Consider the following 18,022-nt stretch of genomic DNA (forward strand, 5'->3'; position numbering starts at 1 on the left):
GAGGGAGGCTCTGTGGGCGTGGAACCCTCTGGGCCAGGTGTGGGATATAATCTCCTGGTGTGCCATTTGCTAACACCCTTGGTAAACTGCAGTATTAGGGTGGGATTTTCCAGGTGTTGTGTGTCTCAATTTCCCTTGGTTAGGAAAAGGAATTCCCTTCCCCCTTGCACTTCCCAGGTGAGGCGATGCCTCGCCCTGCTTCAGCTCTCGCTGGTCGGGCTGCACCCATGGACCAGCATCGACTGTCCGACACGCCCCAGTGAGTTGAACCTGGTACCTCAGTTGAAAATGCAGAAATCACCCGTCTTCTGTGTTGCTCACACTGGGAGTTTGAGGCTGGAGCTGTTCCTATTTGGCCATCTTAGGTGCCCCCTCAGGACTGAACTTTTATAAAGAGTAGAGTTTTGCTAAGAATTTCAAAGCAATGCATTCATTGCAAAATTGCAAAATATGACTTTGTTTAACCTTTTTTTCTTTTCTTTTTTTTTTTTTTTTTTTGAGATGGAGTTTCACTCTATCAGGCTGGAGTGCAGTGGTGCGATCTTGGCTCACTGCAACCTCCACCTCCCAGGTTCAAGTGATTCTCCTGCCTCAGCCTCCTGAGTAGCTGGGACTACAGGCGTACACCACCACGACCAGCTAATTTTTGTATTTTTAGTAGAACTGGAGTTTCACCATGTTGGCCAGGATGGTCTCAATCTCTTGACCTTGTGATCTGCCCACCTTGACCTCCCAAAGTGCTGGGATTACAGGCATGAGTCACCACACCCAGCCATTGTTTAACGTTTGTACTAATAAAACACCACCTTTTGAGGCCGAGACGGGCAGATCACGAGGTCAGGAGATCGAGACCACCCTGGCTAACACGGTGAAACCCTGTCTCTACTAAAAAATACAAAAAACTAGCCGGGCGAGGTGGCGGGTGCGTGTAGTCCCAGCTACTCGGGAGGCTGAGGCAGGAGAATGGCGTAAACCCGGGAGGCGGAGCTTGCAGTGAGCTGAGATCCGGCCACTGCACTCCATCCAGCCTGGGCGACAGAGCGAGACTCTGTCTCAAAAAAAAAAAAAATAAATAAATAAAAAATAAATAAAACACCACCTTTCTAAAATTATGTATATGCAATAGATCAATATTAACTGTATTTTTGTCAGATTAATCTAAACAGCATTACACAGGTATATCCTCTATTATCTAAACTTAAAATAAGTAGAAATTTTACTTTATTTATGTAATTATTTTTCTATTTAAGCAAACTTCAAGTTATGGCTAATCACTAAAAATACTAATGGCCATATTTTATAAGTGACATATTATTCTCATGATATTGTCTCTCATTTAACTTAAACATTATTATTATTTTTACTTATTTTAGATGGAGCCAGACTGCGTAGAACAAATAATTAGAGAAACAAAGAAAAGCATGTTGCCAAAATTTATTAAATTTAGGTTTATTTTAGAAATAAAGTGTACAGTAAATGCCATTCCTTTTTATTGCTGGGTTAGTAGATGCTACATTAAGTATGTTTTTTCTTACAAACATCTAATGAAAGATGTGAAAAAAACTTTCATAGTGAAGAGTAAGCTTATGCACCATTAATTCATCATGTTCCATAGCTTAAAAAACTTCCAAGAAGTCTATGCATCTCTTTTTTACTAGCTCTACACTTTCTTCACTTTTACCATCTTCATGGAACTGTCAGCCAGCACAGTGAAGCAATTTTCAGAAAACAAAGGCATCATCAAGTTCTCAGAGTTTTGGTAGAGATTGCAGGCCAACAGATCTCAGGCTCATTTAGAAATCCTTAGCCAAGTAATAACCATTTATAAGAAGTCACTTGACAGGTGACATTTTTAAATCTCCTGTCATTTACTGTCTCATTGGCTTACATTTGTTCTCAGGAAAAGTTCCAAATTTTTCACCATGGAATAAAAACACCCATGTCAATGTGATTCTTGTCAAGTTACTCAGCCTTGTCTCTCACCACTTACCAACACTCTGCCCTTTGCTCTAGCCCCAAACTGGAAGGAGTGGAAAGCCGCAGGCTCTTCCTCTCCTCAGGCTCTTTGCCTTCTGTTGCAGGAAGTCAGGGACCCCAAAAGGAGGGACCGGCTGAAGCTGCGGCAGAAGAACATAAATTGTGAAGATTTCGTGGACATTTATTAGTTCCCCAAATTAATACTTTTATAATTTCTTACACCTGTCTTTACTGCAATCTCTGAACATAAATTGTGAAAATTTCATGGACATTTATCACTGCCCCAGTCAATACGCTTGTGATTTCCTATGCCTGTCTTTAATCTCTTAATCCCGTCATCTTCGTAAGCTGAGGATGTATGTCACCTCAGGACCCTGTGATGATTGTGTTAACTGCACAAATTGTAAAGCATGTTTAAACAATATGAAATCTGGGCATCTTGAAAAAAGAACAGGATAACAGCGATGTTCAGGGAACAAGGGAGATAACCATTAGGTCTGACTGCCTGAGAGCCAGGCAGAACAGAGCAATATTTCTCTTCTTACAAAAGTGAATGGGAGAAATATCACTGAATTCTTTTTCTTAGCGAGGCACAGCCCTGAGAAAGAGAATGCATTCCTAGAAGGAGGTCTCTACAATGGCCACTCTAGGAGTGTCTGTCTTTTACAGTTGTAGATAAGGGATGAAATAAGCCCCAGTCTCCTGTAGCGCCCCCAGGCCTGTTAGGATGAGGAAATTCCTGCCTCATAAATTTTAGTCAGGCCAGTTGTCTGCTCTCAAACCCTGTCTCCTGGTAAGATGTTATCAATGACAGTCGTGCCCAGTGGGACATGAAACCATCGGCAATTTTAATTTCACCATGGTCCTGTGATCTCGCTCTGCCCCCATTTGCCTTGTGATATTTTATTGCCTTGTGAAGCATGTGATCTCTGTGACCCACACCCTATTCATACACTCCCTTCCCTTTGAAATCCATAATAAAAACTTGCTGGTTTTGTGGCTTGGGGAGGCATCACAGAACCTGCCAACATGTGATGTCTCCCCTGGACACCCAGCTTTAAAATTTCTCTTTTGTACTCTTTCCCTTTATTTCTCAGACCAGCCGACACTTAGGGAAAATAGAAAAGAACCTACGTTGAAATATCGGGGGCTGGTTCCCCTGATGAAGAGAAGCCAGAAAGTATTTCCTTGCATCAGCCAGTAGACCAGAGGAGGAAGCCCAAGACCTCCTTGAGGAGGTTTTTCCCCCTACCCGGCCTGATTGGAATCCAAACTCCTTGGGTGGGAAGAGAGCTTTAGATTATTTTCACGTATCTCCTTGTGGGTATCAAGGGAGCCGCTCAAAAACCCATAAATTTGTCTAAGACGACTGAAGTTGTCCAGGGGCCTGATGAGTCACCTGGAGCATTTTTAGAATGCCTCCAAGAGGCCTATTGGACTTACGCCCCTTTCGACCTGGCGGCTCCCGAGAATAGCTGTGCTGTTGATTTGGCATTTGTGGCTCAGGCAGCCCCTGATACTAAAAGAAAATTACAAAGTCTGGAAGGATTTGCTGGAATGAACATCAGCCAAATTTTAGAGATAGCCCAGAAAGTTTTTGACAATCGAGAGTTTGAAAAGCAAAAACAGGCAGCTCAGGCAGCTGAAAGGGCTGCTGAGAAAGCATCAAAAAGACAGGCAAAGATCTTAGGGGCTGTCATCCAAGGAGCCAAGAAGGAAGGGCCCCCATCACAGAGCACCAACCAGGGGACCCCAGGTCTCTGCCAGAAAGGCCAAAAAGGTGAGCGGGCTCCCCTACGAAGAAAACAATGTGCTTTTTGCAAGCAAATGGGACATTGGGAAACTGAATGCCCATTAAAGCCAGAGGAGAAACCAGAAAAGAAAAAGGTCCTCACCCTCCCCGCAGTGGAGGAACCTGATAACTGATGGGGCCGGGGCTCCCTCTCCTTTGGCCCCTGGGAGCCCATGGTGACTGCCACAGTGCAGGACCAGCCTGTACATTTCCTAACTGACAGTGGGGCAGAACACTCAGTACTGCAAACACCCTTGGGCAGTGCCTCTAATAAAAAGGTGGCTGTGCAAGGGGCTACTGGAGCTATTGAGGAATATCCTGTCACCCACTCATGAGAGGTGAGTTTGGGACAGAAAAGAGTAACCCACTCATTCCTCATGGTCCCAGAATGCCCCTTACCCCCCCTCCTCGGATGAGATATGCTCCATAAGTTACAGGCTCCATCTCCTTCTCGGCCCAACAAGCTCACCTCACGTTAGGTGACACAATGCCCCCTACTGCTCAGCTCCTGCTAACCACCCCTCTGTCAGAGGAGTATCTTAGTTTCACCCTCACAGCCACCGGAGAATAAAACTAATCCTCTCCTACTGGATTTACAGACTCTCCTTCCTTGAGTCTAGGTCAAGTCAACCCCCCCCCCCGGGACTGGCTAAGCACCGTCCGCCAGTGGTAGTAGAACTCCTGGCCACCACCTTGCCGGTCCAGGTAAAAAAAATCCTATGATTCAGTGGGCTAGAGAGGGAACCAATCCCCACATTCAGTGACTATTACAAGCTGGTATACTCACACCATGTCAGTCCGCCTGGAATACTCCACTTTTGCTGGTCCTGAAACCCAGAACAAATGATTACTGGCCTGTACAGGACTTGCGGGAAGTTAACAAGCAGACAGTCACCATCCATCCAACTGTCCCTAACTCTTACAATTTACTCAGCCTGCTCCCACCAGAACATACAGTGTACACTGTCCTTGACTTAAAGGATGCTTTCTTTGGTATTCCTCTGGCCCCCAAAAGCCAAACTGTCTTTGTTTTTGAATGGCCAGATCCTGGCTCAGGAGACACCACCCAATTAACCTGGACTCAGTTACCCCAGGGTTTAAAAAACTCCCCCATGCTTTTTGGGGAAGCCCTCCAACAGGATCCTATACCGTCCGAGCCAGTCACCCTAACTGCATGCTTCTCCAGTAGGTAGATAACCTGTTATTGGCTACAGAAACTACTGACAGCCACCTGCAACATACTAGGGACCTACTTTACCTCCTTCAGGAATTCGGGTGTCGGGTCTCAGCCAAGCTTTGTCTTCCCAGTGTTTCTACCTGAGGTATGAGATAAACGAGGGGAAAAAAGCACTCACTAGTGCTCAAAACAAAGCCATCTTGCAAATCCTTACTCCACCACTGAGACAAGTACATGAATTCCTGGGGGCAGTAGGATACTGCTGCCTATAGATATCAGGGTCCTCAGAAATTGCCAAGCCCATGTACACTGCTACTGGAAGGAATGGCCTGCTAGTTTGGACTGACAAGAACAGGCTTTTCAAAATCTAAAGAAGGCATTAACTGAGGCACCTGCTCTTGCCCTCCCAAATATCTCAAAACCATTTCACCTTTTTGTTCATGAAAGCGAGGGAGTCGCTAAAGGGGTACTCACTCAGACTTTAGGGCCAAGGCAATGCCAGCCTATTTGTCTAAGAGACTGGACCCTGTGGCCTCCGGGTGGCCAAGTCATCTGCGAGCCCTAGTGGCAACAGCAAGCCTGGTCCAGGAGGCTGATAAACTCACTCTGGGCTAGAATGAAACTCTTATGGCTCCTCAGGCAGTAGAGACTTTGCTACGAAGTGCTTCTGGCAAATGGATGTCGAATGTGCGCATCCTACAGTATCAGAGTGTACTGTTAGATCAGCCTCGTTTAACTTTCTCTCCCACAAGGTGTTTAAATCCAGCTACCTTGCTCCCCAATCCAGACCTTACCACACCTGTCCATGACTGCCAAGAACTGTTAGAAACTGTGGAAACTGGCTGACCTGATCTCCGAGATGTTCCTCTAACAGGCAGATGCCACCGTGTTTACAGACGGTAGCAGCTTCCTTGAACAAGGAGTACAAAAGGCTGGTGCAGCCGTTACTATGGAGACAGACAGACTGTGGGCCCAGGCACTGCCGGCAGGGACCTCGGCACAGAGAGTTGAATTGGTTGCCCTCACTCAGGCCCTCCGATGGGGTGAGGACAAACGTATTAACATCTACGCTGACACCAGGTATGCTTTCGCTGCTGTACATGCACTTGGAGCCATCTATCAAGAGTGAGGGCTCCGCACCTCAGCAGGAAAGACTGTCAAAAACAAAGAAGCGATTTTGGCCCTGCTTGAAGCTGTCTGGCTCCCTCAACAGGTGGCTGTGATTCACTGCAAAGGACATCAAAGAGGCTGTGGTAACCAAAGAGCAGACGCTGCGGCTCGGCTCCCGGTCGTGCCTTTAACCCTGCTGCCCACTGTGTCCTTTCCGCAACCGGACTCGCCAGACCACCCAGAATACGCCCCTGAGGAAGAAAATCAAGCTTCAGATATTCAGGCCAGTAAAAATCAGGAAGGAGGAGTAAAATTGGCCCAGCTTCTAAGGAGCCATTTCAAGATCCCCCACCTTCAGGACTTAGCTAACCAAGCAGCTCTCCAGTGTACGGCTTGTGCTCAGGTAAACGCCAAGCAAGGTAAGCCCAGCCCAGGTCACCGCCTCCGGGGAGGCTCGCCAGGAGAAAGGGAGGAAATTTAATTTATGTAGATAAAACTGCACCGGGCAGGATATAAATACCTCCGGGTGCTAGTAGACACCTTTTCCGGATAGACTGAGGCATTTGCCACCAAAAACGAAACTGCCACCACGGTAGTTAAGCTGTTGCTCAATGAAACCATCCCTCGACATGGACTGCCTGTTGCCATAAGGTCTGATAATGGACCTGCCTTCACCTCGACCATAGCTCAGTTGGTTAACAAGGCATTGAACATTCAATGGAAACTCCATTGTGCCTATGGACCCCAGAGCTCTGGAGAGGCAGAACGCATGAACCGCACCCTAAAAAGTACCCTTACTAAATTAATCCTAGCGACCGGTGAGAATTAGGTAAAGCTCCTTCCTTTAGCCCTCCTTAGAGTAAGATACACCCCTTACTGGGCTGGGTTTTCACCTTTTGAAATCATGTATGGAAGGGCTCCGCCTATCTTGCCTAAGCTAAGGGATACCCATTTAGCAGAAATCTCACAAGCTAATTTGTTACAGTACCTGCAGTCTCTCCAACAAGTACAAGACATCATCCAGCCGCTTGTCCGGGGAGCTCATCCCAATCCAGTTCCTGACCAGACGGGTGACCTGGTATATGTTAAAAAATTCCAGAAGGAAGGACTCACTCCTGCCTGGAAAGGACCTCATACTATCATCCTCACTACACCAATGGCTCTGAAGGTGGACGACATTCCTGCTTGGATTCATCACTCTCGCATCAAAAAGGCCAACAAAGCCCAGTAAGAAACAAGGGTCCCCAAGCCTGGGCCCCTTAAAACTGCACCTAAGTTGAGTGAAGCCATCAGATTCTTTCCATTTACCTCTTCTGTCTGTTTCCACCTGTTACGTCCTCTGCCCCTTCCTACTCTTTTTCTCCTCACTTCCTTCACAACAGTACGTGTCTTTGCAAACACCACCTGGAAAGTGGGAACCTCCAAGGAAGTCTCTTTTGTAGTCGATTTATGTGCTTTGTTCCCAGAACCTGCTGTACCCACGAAGAACAGCGCGATCTGCCGATCATGGGAGCAGGAAACGTCGACATTGCTGCAGAGTTTGGACACACCAGAAACCGGACTGGATGTGGAAGCTCTAAGGGTGCAGAAAAGGGCTCCAGAGCGTTGGCTTTCACCTTCGTCCTGGAAATCACCCTGACTCTAGCTGCTGAGATTCTTACCAGTTTTTCTGCCCTCACTGGACGTGTGTCACTTTGCCCACTTACTCTGGAGGATCAACCCCACCCTCAGTCCTTTCCATAGCTCGCACTTCCCGTCCTAGACCGTGTACTATAGGAAATTGCAATCCTCTTACTGTAACTGTCCGTAACTCTAGTTTAGCTCAATGGTATTATGGCATGTCACAGGGATTAAGGCTTTATATTCTGGGATTTGATGTTGGAACTAAGTTCACCATCCAGAAAAAGGTCCTGGTCCCACGGAGCCCTCCTAAGCCAATCGTACCTTTAACTGATTTGGTGACCCTGTGTTCCAAAAACACCCAGACACGATTTAACTGTCCCACCATCGTTCCTGCTTCCTAGACCTCAGCTGCAACGACAACACCTCCAACCCAGCCTGAAGTCCACTCTGGACAGTGTTCCTCACCTCCTGAGTCTCACCCAGCCTGAAGTCCATTCTGGACAGCGTTCCTCACTTACCTCCTGAATCTCACCCAGCCTGAAGTCCACTCTGGACAGTGTTCCTCACCTCCTGAATCTCACCAGCCTGAAGTCCATTCTGGACAGTGCTCCTCACTCACCTCCTGAATCTCACCCAGCCTGAAGTCCACTCTGGACAGTGTTCCTCACCTCCTGAATCTCACCAGCCTGAAGTCCATTCTGGTCAGTGCTCCTCACCTCCTGAATCTCACCCAGCCTAAACTAGCCCGAGATTGCTGGTTGTGCCTAAAGGCCAAACCCCCATATTATGTTGGATTAGGAGTAGAAGCCATGCTAAAAATTCTTTGTCATACGTGCCCCCATGCCCTTACACTAGGAGATGTGTCAGGAATGCCTCCTGTCTAACTAGCAGGGTATAATTTATCTGCTTCTCCCTCTCAGGCTACCTGGAATCAGTCCCTGCTTACCTCCTTAAACGCCTCAGTCTTCTATCAGGCACCCAACAATACCTGGTTAGCCGGCACTTCAGGTCTCACTCACTGCATCAGTGGGACTGAACCCTGACCTCTCCTGTGTGTTGGTTCATGTACTCCCCCAGGTCTACCTGTACAGCAGGTCAGAAGAACAACTCCTCATCGCTCCTCCTGAATTGCATCCCAGGTTTTGCCGAGTTGCCCCACTCCTTGTACCCCTTGTGGCCGGCCTTAGCATAGCTGGGTCAGCAGCCATCCGCACGACTGCCCTGATTCAAGGAGAAACTGGGCTAATGTCCCTATCTCAACAAGTAGATGATGATTTAAGCCATCTCCAATCAGCCATAAATATACTGCATGCCCAGGTAGAGCCTCTAGCGGATGTAGTTCTTCAAAACCGCCGAGGCTGAGATCTGCTATTTCTCTCCCAAGGAGGGTTACGTGCAGCTTTGGGAGAAAGTTGTTTCTATGCCAATCAGTCTGAAGTCATAAAAAATACTCTTCAAAAAGTTCGAGAAAATCTAGGCAAATGCCAGCAGGAACAGGAGAGTAACACCCCCTGGTACCAAAGCATGTTTAACTGGAATCCCTGGCTAACTAATTACCGGGCTGGCGGGAGCCCTTCTCCTCCTCTTAAGGTTCGTCTTCAGGCCTTGTCTATTAAATTGGTTGTTGGCCGGGCGCGGTGGCTCAAGCCTGTAATCCCAGCACTTTGGGAGGCCAAGACGGGCGGATCACGAGGTCAGGAGATCGAGACCATCCTGGCGAACACGGTGAAACCCCGTCTCTACTAAAAATACAAAAAATTAGCCGGGCGACGTGGCGGGTGCCTGTAGTCCCAGCCACGCGGGAGGCTGAGGCAGGAGAATGGCGTAAACCCGGGAGGCGGAGCTTGCAGTGAGCTGAGATCCGGCCACTGCACTCCAGCCTGGGAGACAGCGAGACTCCGTCTCAAAAAAAAAAAAAAAAAAAAAAAAAAAATTGGTTGCTTAACTTTATAAAGTAGCGCATAGCTTCTGTCAAACTTGTGTATCTTGGAACCCAATATAACCCCTTTGTTATAACCGAGGAATCAATGATTTGATTCCCCAAAAACACGAGTGGGAATGTGATGCCCTCCCTTGTTTTTACCTGATTGACTCTCTCAGCTGAGAGAGCCGGACAGACTCCATTTTGGTTTCTCCGCTTGCAGCCCCTTGTCCCCCCTCCCTTAAGGACATAACTGGTGCATGCTGACTCCAGGCACACCCAGGAGTGCGCTGATAAGATACTGAGGCAAGCTGTGCCAGCGGCCCCTGGACACGCGCTCGCTTGGTGGTACCCAAAGCCCCTGCATTTGTCTCTTTGTGACAGTTTAAGCCCCTGAACCTGGAACTATTTTCCTGTAACTGTTTCTGTAACCATCTATCTTTTAACTTTTTGCCTGTTCTGCTTCTGTAAAAATTGCTTTAGACTCCCTCTCTCCTATTTAGACCAAGATATAAAAAGAAATCTAGCCCCTTCTTCAGGACTAAATTTTGAGCTCTAGCAGTCCCTCAGTCACCAGCAATAAAGGACTCCTGAATTAGTCTCAGAGTGTGGCGTTTCTCTATAACTCGCTCGGTTACCACAACAGGAGCTTGTTTGTCCCCCAAAGTTCCACGCACCCCTCGCCACCAGCCTCTTTCTTCTTATCAGGTCCCTTCCCTGGGCATAGGCCTGAGTGTGCAGCCTGGGTAGCTGCTAGTCCCAGAGATGGGACCTGTCTGCACCCTGGGGAGCTCCCCGTGGCCAACTCCAGCTTTGTCAACCCCGGCAAGGGTGGGTGGCAGGCAGCACCTGGTCCTGTGGTTCAGGGTAGCTCTCTTGGGCTGAGTGCCCCTGCTCCCCTACTCCCCCCAACCACCTTCCCCTCAGCTGGCCGACTCTGGACATAGTGGTTGACTGAGTCTGAGCCAGCCTCGTCTTCGCAGCTCCCTCTCCTGCCTGCGAGGGCGACTTCACTTTGACTTCAAATCTCCAGAGTGATGTGCAGATCACAGATTCAGCCCTGAGCCCCACCAAGACACAGCAGGGACAGGGGCAGCTGGCCCAGGGGCGCCCCAGGCTCCAGTTCCTGCCCCCTCCCACCCCAAGGCCCCATGATCTTCCCTTCCTCCATCCCTCTGTGAATAGACGCAGGCCAGACCTCAAGAGGCAGCTAAGGGATGGGGAGAGAACAGAGGACTTTCCCCACAGACGCCCAGAACCCACATCCAACCTCAGCCCACAACTCCCCAGCGTGGGCCCCCTGGCTTCTCCTGCTGAGGTGAGTATGTTCGTGGCCATCATTTCTTTGGGGGAAATTAGATTCTTTGGGGCTCCCGTTGCTCTCTGCTGCTCGCTCTCCTCTGCTGCCAGTCCTAAGAGTGCCCCTGTGTAGAGGGGGAGAAGGACACCCACCCTTACAGCTCCCCGCATGAGGCTGGAAAGTGTCCAATTCTCCCCTAGACCCCATGTATACAGCTTCCTTGAATAAACGGAGAAATTGATCCCGCTAGTCTTAAAGGAAGTTACATTTGTTTCATCTGAGTTCCCTGAAACTTACCAGCCCAGGGTCTGACAATGAGAAGCCAGCCCTTCAGCCCCTATGATTGCCTAAGGCACCATCTGCTGCCTGGTAACCAACTTCTCTTCCTCACCCCTCCCCAATTCTTGTTTTTCCACACATGGTTACATTTCTTCGTGGCTAGCCCTGCAGGACCCCCAGTTTATCAACTAACCCGGATGTTGAGAGAGGCTCTCTCGGCCCCCTTCCCTGCCCGGTTCTTTCCCTCCTCCTGTCTCTACCCTGCCCCCACCCCTTCCACAGAGGCCCAGTTGGGCCTCTGAAAAAACGCGGGGGTGGTGGGCTCTGCCTGGGGAACCTGGGGAGGAAGGGCGGTTCTCCAAGTCCCCTTGGTCGCACCCCAGTCATTCCGACCTTGCATTCGTGCGCGGCTTCCTTGCCCTCTCTGTGCAGCCAAAAGGCGCAAATTCAAGAACTGCAAGATGGCGCACCAGGTGAAACAAGCGGCTGCGCCTGCAGAGGTGCTGGGACCCAGACCACTGGTGGCCTTTCCAGCATCAGGTTCCGAACCAACCCGCCTCCTGCACCCTGTTCCTACCGAGAGGTGACAACGTGCTAGCAGCCCTCGCTCACTCTCGGCACCTCCTCCGCCTCGGCGTCTGCTCTAGCCGCGCTCCAGGAGCCCTTCAACCCGCAGCTGCGCTGCGAGGGCCCCTCTCTGGGACTGGCCAGGGCCAGCGCCGGCTCCCTCTGCTGGCGGGGAGGCGTGGAGGGAGAGGCGCGGGCGGGAGGCCAGGCTGCGCGTGGGGCTCACGGGCCGGCGCGGGTTCCGGTGGGCGCGGGCTCTGTGGGCCGGGCCCTCGCTGTGGCCTGCTGGGCTTGATGGAGGGAGGAGCTCTCTCTGGGCCGCCGGAGTCCCCGGCCTGGGTGGCGACTGCTATTAAGAGGTGGAGCCGGCTGGGCTTCTGGGTCAGGTGGGGACCCGGAGAACTTTTCTGTCTAGCCAAAGGTTTGTGAACGCACCAATCAGCTCTCTGTCAAGACGGACCAATCAGCTCTCTGTAAAACGGACCAATCAGCTCTGTCAAGATGGACCAATCAGCAGCATGTGGGTGGGGTCAGATAAGAATAAAAGCAGGCTGCCCGCCCCAACAGCAGCAACTCCTTGGGGTGCGTTTTCCACCCCGTGGTTGCTTTGTTCTTTTGCTGTTTGCAATAGATCTTGTTGCTGCTTACTCTCTGGGCCTGTGCCACCTTTATGAGCTGTAACACCTCGAAGGTCTGCAGCTTCACTCCTGAGGCCAGCAAGACCCCTAACCCACTGGAAGGAAGGAACAAGTCCAGATGTGCAGGCTTTAAGAGCTGTAACCCTCACCTCCAGGGTCCACAGCAGGAACCCACCAGAAGGAAGAAACTCCAGATACATCTGAACATCTGAAGGACAAACTCCTGATACACCATCTTTAAGAATTGTAACACTCACCGCGAGGGTCTGCAGCTTCATTCTGGAAGTCAGTGAGACCAAGAACCCACCAATTCTGGACACACTACTGGCACCCTGCTCCTACCAACGCCCTGCCCTGCCATCGCCCTCCACTTGCCCTCCACCTACCCGCACCTGGGTCCTAACCTGGGTGTCCCGCCCCACCAGCACCCTGCTCCTACCCACACCCTGCTCCACCCACATCGGGCTCTCAGCACCACATCATACCTGTGGCCCCACCCCACAATCACTCTGCCCCTCCCACACCCTGTCCCGCTCTCCAGCACCCCGATCCTACCTTCACCTTGCACCTATCCATGCTTCTCCCTGCCAGCACCCTGCTCCATCAGCACCCTGCTCCACTCGCTCCCACTTCTACCTGTGCCCTGTGCCACCAGCACCCTGCTCCTACTGCACCCGGCTCCTACCAATGCCCTGTCATCACCCTCTACCCACCTGTGCCATGGTCCTAACTGTGCCCTGCCCCGCCAGCACCTTGCTCCTACCCACACTTTGCCCCTTCCTGGGCCTGGCCCAGCTGCCACCCTTCTCCTACTGTACCCCGCTTCTACCTGAGTCCGACCCTGTAGCACCTGGCACCTACCTGGACTTTTCTCCTACCTGCTGCCCTGCCCGGCAGCACCACATCCTACCCGTACCCCACCCCGCCAACAGCCAACTGCTACCCATCCTGCAGCACCCCCTCCTACCCGCGCTTCTCCCCACCAGCACCCCGCCCCGCCCCATCAGCATCCTGCTCCGTCCCCACCCCGCTTCTACCCGTGCCCTGCGCCGCCAGCACCCTGCTCCTAAGCGCGTCCTGTACCCTACTCCTACCGGCACCCCGCTCCTACCAGCACCCCGCTCCTACCGACGCCCTGCTCTGCCGTCACTCTCCACCCACCCGCGTCCCGGTCCTAACCACGCCCCGCCCCGCCAACACCCAACTGCTACCCGTCCTGCAGCACCCCATCCTACCCACGCGCGCCTCGCCAGAAGCCCAATCTTACACGCCCTCTGCTCCTACCCACGCCCTGCCGTGCCAGCACCTCAGTATTATCCACACCCTGCTCCTACTGTGCCCCACCCCACTCCTAGGAGCACCGTGCTCTGACGCCCCCCACACCTACCCCCACCCCTGCCCCACCAGCACCCCGTTCCTACTGGAGCCCATCCACACTGCACCCTGGTCCTGCCTGCATCGTGATCCTGCCCCTGCCCAGCTCCTGCCCACTTGAGGTCTTCAGACTCTTAACATTTAGACAACCACACAATCCATTAAAATCCATTAAAATCCAGCATTAAAATTCATGCTGGAATTTAATATGAAATTAAAGAGGTCTAGGAAATAAGAAGTCACCAAATTCTCAAAAATACCTTTATTAAAGTAACATGTAATTTTTAAAAGTAGTTTTAGACAAGACAACTTCATTTATGGCACATAAAATTCCATATCTTGTGCATAACACTTTACAATGAGAACTTTTGTTAACCAGGACATGTTATTTTCTATGTTCATTCTTTTGACACATAGATTTTTGTTTCCTTCCTAGACTTGTAAAAATGCCTGTTTCGGATTCCTTCAGAGTACAGATGAAAAGGAAATCTACCATCACCATACGGTAGATGTGAAAATTCAAAGAGGTGCCGTGGCTTTAAGTAGACATTTCGGTGAGTGTGAAAAAGCGAGGTTCGGTGAAGATCAGAAAGGAAAGGAATCACCACTGCTATGCTTGTCACACAAAATGGACTTTAAGTCTACAAAGCACAAAAATAGAAAATAAAGGTCATTATAAAATGATAAAGGGATCAATTCAGCAAGAGGGTGGAACAGTTGTCAATGTAAACACAGCTGACGCAGCAGCCCCAGTTATTAAAGTAAGAGTCATCGAAAAACAGAGACAGGCAACAATAGCTGGGGACTCCAACACCCACTTTTAGCAACAGACACACCCTCTAGGCAGAAAAGCAACGAAAACCAGACTTACACACCAAAATAGAAGTCAGAGGGACCTGACAGGTAATTACAGAACATTTCACCCACCAACTTCAGAACCTGCGTTCTTCTCATCAGCTCACAAAACATTCTCCAGGATAGACCACATTTTAGGCCACAAAACAAATCTCAAAAAAGCATTTAAAAAATGAAAATCATGGAGAAACTCCGTCTCTACTAAAAATACAGAAAATTAGCCAGGCGTGGTGGTGCATGCCTGTAATCCCAGCTACTCGAGAGCTTCCCAAAAGAAGTCAACCCAGGGGAGCTGTGGGCAAGCATTCCAAGAACAAGCATTCACACTGATGCAGGCCAGACACTTGCATAAAGGTCCTAAGAGCAGACTGAGCACACAGTCTGTAGCCAAGCAGGGGACACGCGGACAAGCCATGTGCAACTCGGAGGAGTTGTTTTTGTTTTTTTTTTTTTGAGAAGGAGTTTTGCTCTTGTTGCTCAGGCTGGATTGCAATGGCATGATCTCCACTCACCGCAACCTCCACCTCTTGGGTTCAAGTGATTCTTCTACCTCAGCCTCCTGAGTAGCTGGGTTATGGGCATGTGCCACCACGCCTGGCTAATTTTGTATTTTTTCAGTAGAGACAGGGTTTCTCCATGTTGGCCAGGGATGGTCTCAATCTCCTGACCTTGTGATCTGCCCACTTTGGCCTCCCAAAATACTGAGATTACAGGCGTGAGCCACCATGCCCAGCCAAGATTGAAATCTTAATCAAAGAAAAGCAGTTGGGAAACTTACCTGTGTTTTATTCAAAGCCCATCCTCTCCTTCCTGTTCAGTCAGCAGGCATCCTGTGGTGACTAAAGAAGGGCCTACCAGCTAAGGGACTCCATCGGCCCGAAGAGCAGCTTCTGCAGGAGCTCGGGCAGGTTCCCTGGAAAACGTGACAGTGCCAGGCCATGGTGCCCTGTTCAGAAATACAAGACTCAGATTTAGTAAAGCCAGTAGTGTAATGTGAAATTTGTTCAAAAACTCCTTAACCAAATCTTTTCATTTCATAAGATGATGTATTCTATCAACAGATTTTTTTTTTTTAACTGTATGTTCATACTTACAGCATTAAGAATCAGTGTGACTGGCCAGTGACACGCGTCTGGTTCATCAATCTTAGTGGCAGAGCTTTCCGGCGTCCACAACTCTAGTCACCAAAATCAAGAATGTATTTTTCTCTTTTTACCTAATTACATAAAAGGGGCTGATTTATGAAAAGCAGTAAATTAATAAATAGCACAACTTATGTTCATATCATTGCCACTTCTAGCCACAAATTAAGAGTCAGGATTAAGGAAAACTTACCTAAGTTTTCCCAGGCTACTTTAAAATTGCTTTTTTCCTACAAAAATCAATGTTAAATTCTTCTTTTGAGGTAGTCTGAATTAAGTTGCTGTTAATTGCAAAAGACTATTAGATCTTAAGATGAACTGACAATTTTATAAAATAGACTTCCTTTCTACTATTAGAAAGTTCTAATAATGAATTCTATTATTATAATAATGACTTCTCAATTCCATTTTAAAATATTAATATACTGGCATTTTCAGACTTAATCTGAAAATGTTTTAAATATCAAAATAGACATATCCAAAGTTTACAACAAGGGTGTAAAATCATGATGGGCACACTTCCTCGAACATGGTGGACCAACCCAACCCAGACCCATCACACCCTCAGCGTGTGGAAATGTTCAACTGTACAGGATCCATGGCTGGACACAAAAATCTGTAGGTGTCCCTGACATAAAATGCCATAGTACTTGCCTTCAGCCTGGACGCACCCTCCAATATCCTTCAAATGACCTCTAGATTACTCACAATACCTAATACAATGGAAATGCTACATAAATGGTTGTTATACTTTATTGCATAAAGAATAATGATGAGAAAAAAAGCTTGTACATGTTCAGTACAGATGCAACCATCCTTTTGTTCTGGAAGATTTTTGATCTGAGGTTGGCAGAAAGTGAGAATGCAGGACCCACAGATAAAGAGGGCTGACTGGATTTAACACACACACATTTTCTTTTGCCTGAGTAAAAAAAAAAAGTACTCATAACACATAACACAGCTAAAGGACCTCAACAAAACTATTCTTCCCATTCAACCTCAAATTGATAGAGACGACCTTCAAAGTCCACGCAGAACCTTTTCTTTCCTTAATGCTCACTAGCTTTTAATCATCAGAACTAATAGTCAAATATGTTGCCCTTACTAATAAATCCAAATTAAAACAACACAGAAATGACATTTTATTTTTTCATTATTACTGAACACCTACTCTGTGTTACATACTGTTTAACCATCAGTGACATATTAATAAGCAAAAGATAAAAAACTCCTGCCTCCTAAAACTTACAGCATAACAGCACTTTATTTTACAGAATAAACACATCCTTGAAAATCCGTATTACAATTAGGGATGCTCCCACCAACTTGCATGAAAGTTTCAGGAAGGTTCGTGTTCAAGCAGCTTTGCTGAAGCAGAGGAGACTCCACTTGTCTTTCTTACAAACTGTCACAAGACACACCTACAATTTCAACTCAGGAAATACACTCAGCTTTTTATTAGTCTTCCCTAGATCCAGTAATGTGAATGCAAATAAAACTTTGTAACTTATACCAAAATAAAACTTCTGAATAACAGATCATTTTTCCATGATTCAGTCTTGTTCCTCTGTTTAATAAATAAGTCAGTTACTCTTCAACTTCAGTCATACTCTCAAAAGTCCTGAACAATCCAGAAAGGAAGATCCACCTCTCCTAAGTATTTTTATTTTTAAAAAATTCACTACACTGAACAAGATAACATTTCACTTCCAAAGTTAAGTCCAAAAAAAAAAAAAAAAATTAACTGTGACTTCTTACATCTGTATGTCAAAATCAGACTCTTAGTGAAATAGTTCTAATAAACACTCCCTCCAGTAACCCTCATTTCCTCCCCAGAATTTATGAACAATTCCTTTGGCTCCAGAGAATCAATCCTGAATTCTTGCTAAGATTGCACCACTGCATTCCAGCTTTGGTGAGAGAGCAAGACTCCGTCTCAAAACAAGGAAAACCTGGAGTAAAAGGAGAATCTGACTTCCTGAGTTATCACATTAAGTTTGAAACATCCAGTTTATAACAAAAACAAATCACAAGGCACACAAAGAAACTGGAAAGTATGGCCCATTCAAAGGAACTAAGTAAGTGAATATAAAATACACCTGAGGATACTCAGATATTAGACATACTTATTAGACAAAAACTTAACCACAACTCTTAAAGATGCCCAAAGAGCTAAAGAAAGACATGGATACTAAAGGAAAATTACCTGTGAGCAAAATAAGAACCTCAATAAAGAGATAATTATAAAAAGAAATCAAAAAGTATTT

At 48.0% G+C, this 18,022-nt stretch overlaps 2 protein-coding genes across 10 annotated transcripts in view; one reads left to right on the forward strand and one right to left on the reverse strand.

Annotated features, from left to right (window-relative positions):
* The window catches only part of LOC119618300 (uncharacterized), a 53,846-nt gene extending 46,047 nt beyond the window's left edge, over positions 1-7,799 (forward strand). The window contains exons 9-11 of the mRNA XM_073014151.1: positions 6,160-6,459; positions 7,042-7,283; positions 7,523-7,799. Of these exons, the coding sequence (XP_072870252.1) occupies positions 6,160-6,459; positions 7,042-7,283; positions 7,523-7,799 (819 nt within the window). The remainder of the gene's footprint in view (positions 1-6,159; positions 6,460-7,041; positions 7,284-7,522) is intronic.
* A 6,206-nt stretch (positions 7,800-14,005) lies between these two features.
* The window catches only part of LOC119621948 (protein FAM153A-like), a 64,782-nt gene continuing 60,765 nt past the window's right edge, over positions 14,006-18,022 (reverse strand). For 5 of the 9 annotated variants that reach the window (XM_073014135.1, XM_073014132.1, XM_073014129.1 and 2 more), the window contains 3 exons: positions 15,708-15,829; positions 15,392-15,559; positions 14,006-14,399 (listed from right to left, as the gene is read on the reverse strand). The gene's annotated coding sequence lies outside the window, so the exon portion shown is untranslated. Of the gene's footprint in view, positions 14,400-15,391; positions 15,560-15,707; positions 15,848-18,022 lie in introns of all 9 variants that reach the window. The other 4 variants (XM_073014134.1, XM_073014133.1, XM_073014131.1 and 1 more) reach the window with 2 other exon arrangements.

The sequence above is a fragment of the Chlorocebus sabaeus genome, unplaced genomic scaffold (assembly GCF_047675955.1).
Source record: "Chlorocebus sabaeus isolate Y175 unplaced genomic scaffold, mChlSab1.0.hap1 unalloc_scaffold_299, whole genome shotgun sequence".
In the NCBI taxonomy this organism is placed as follows: domain Eukaryota; kingdom Metazoa; phylum Chordata; class Mammalia; order Primates; family Cercopithecidae; genus Chlorocebus; species Chlorocebus sabaeus.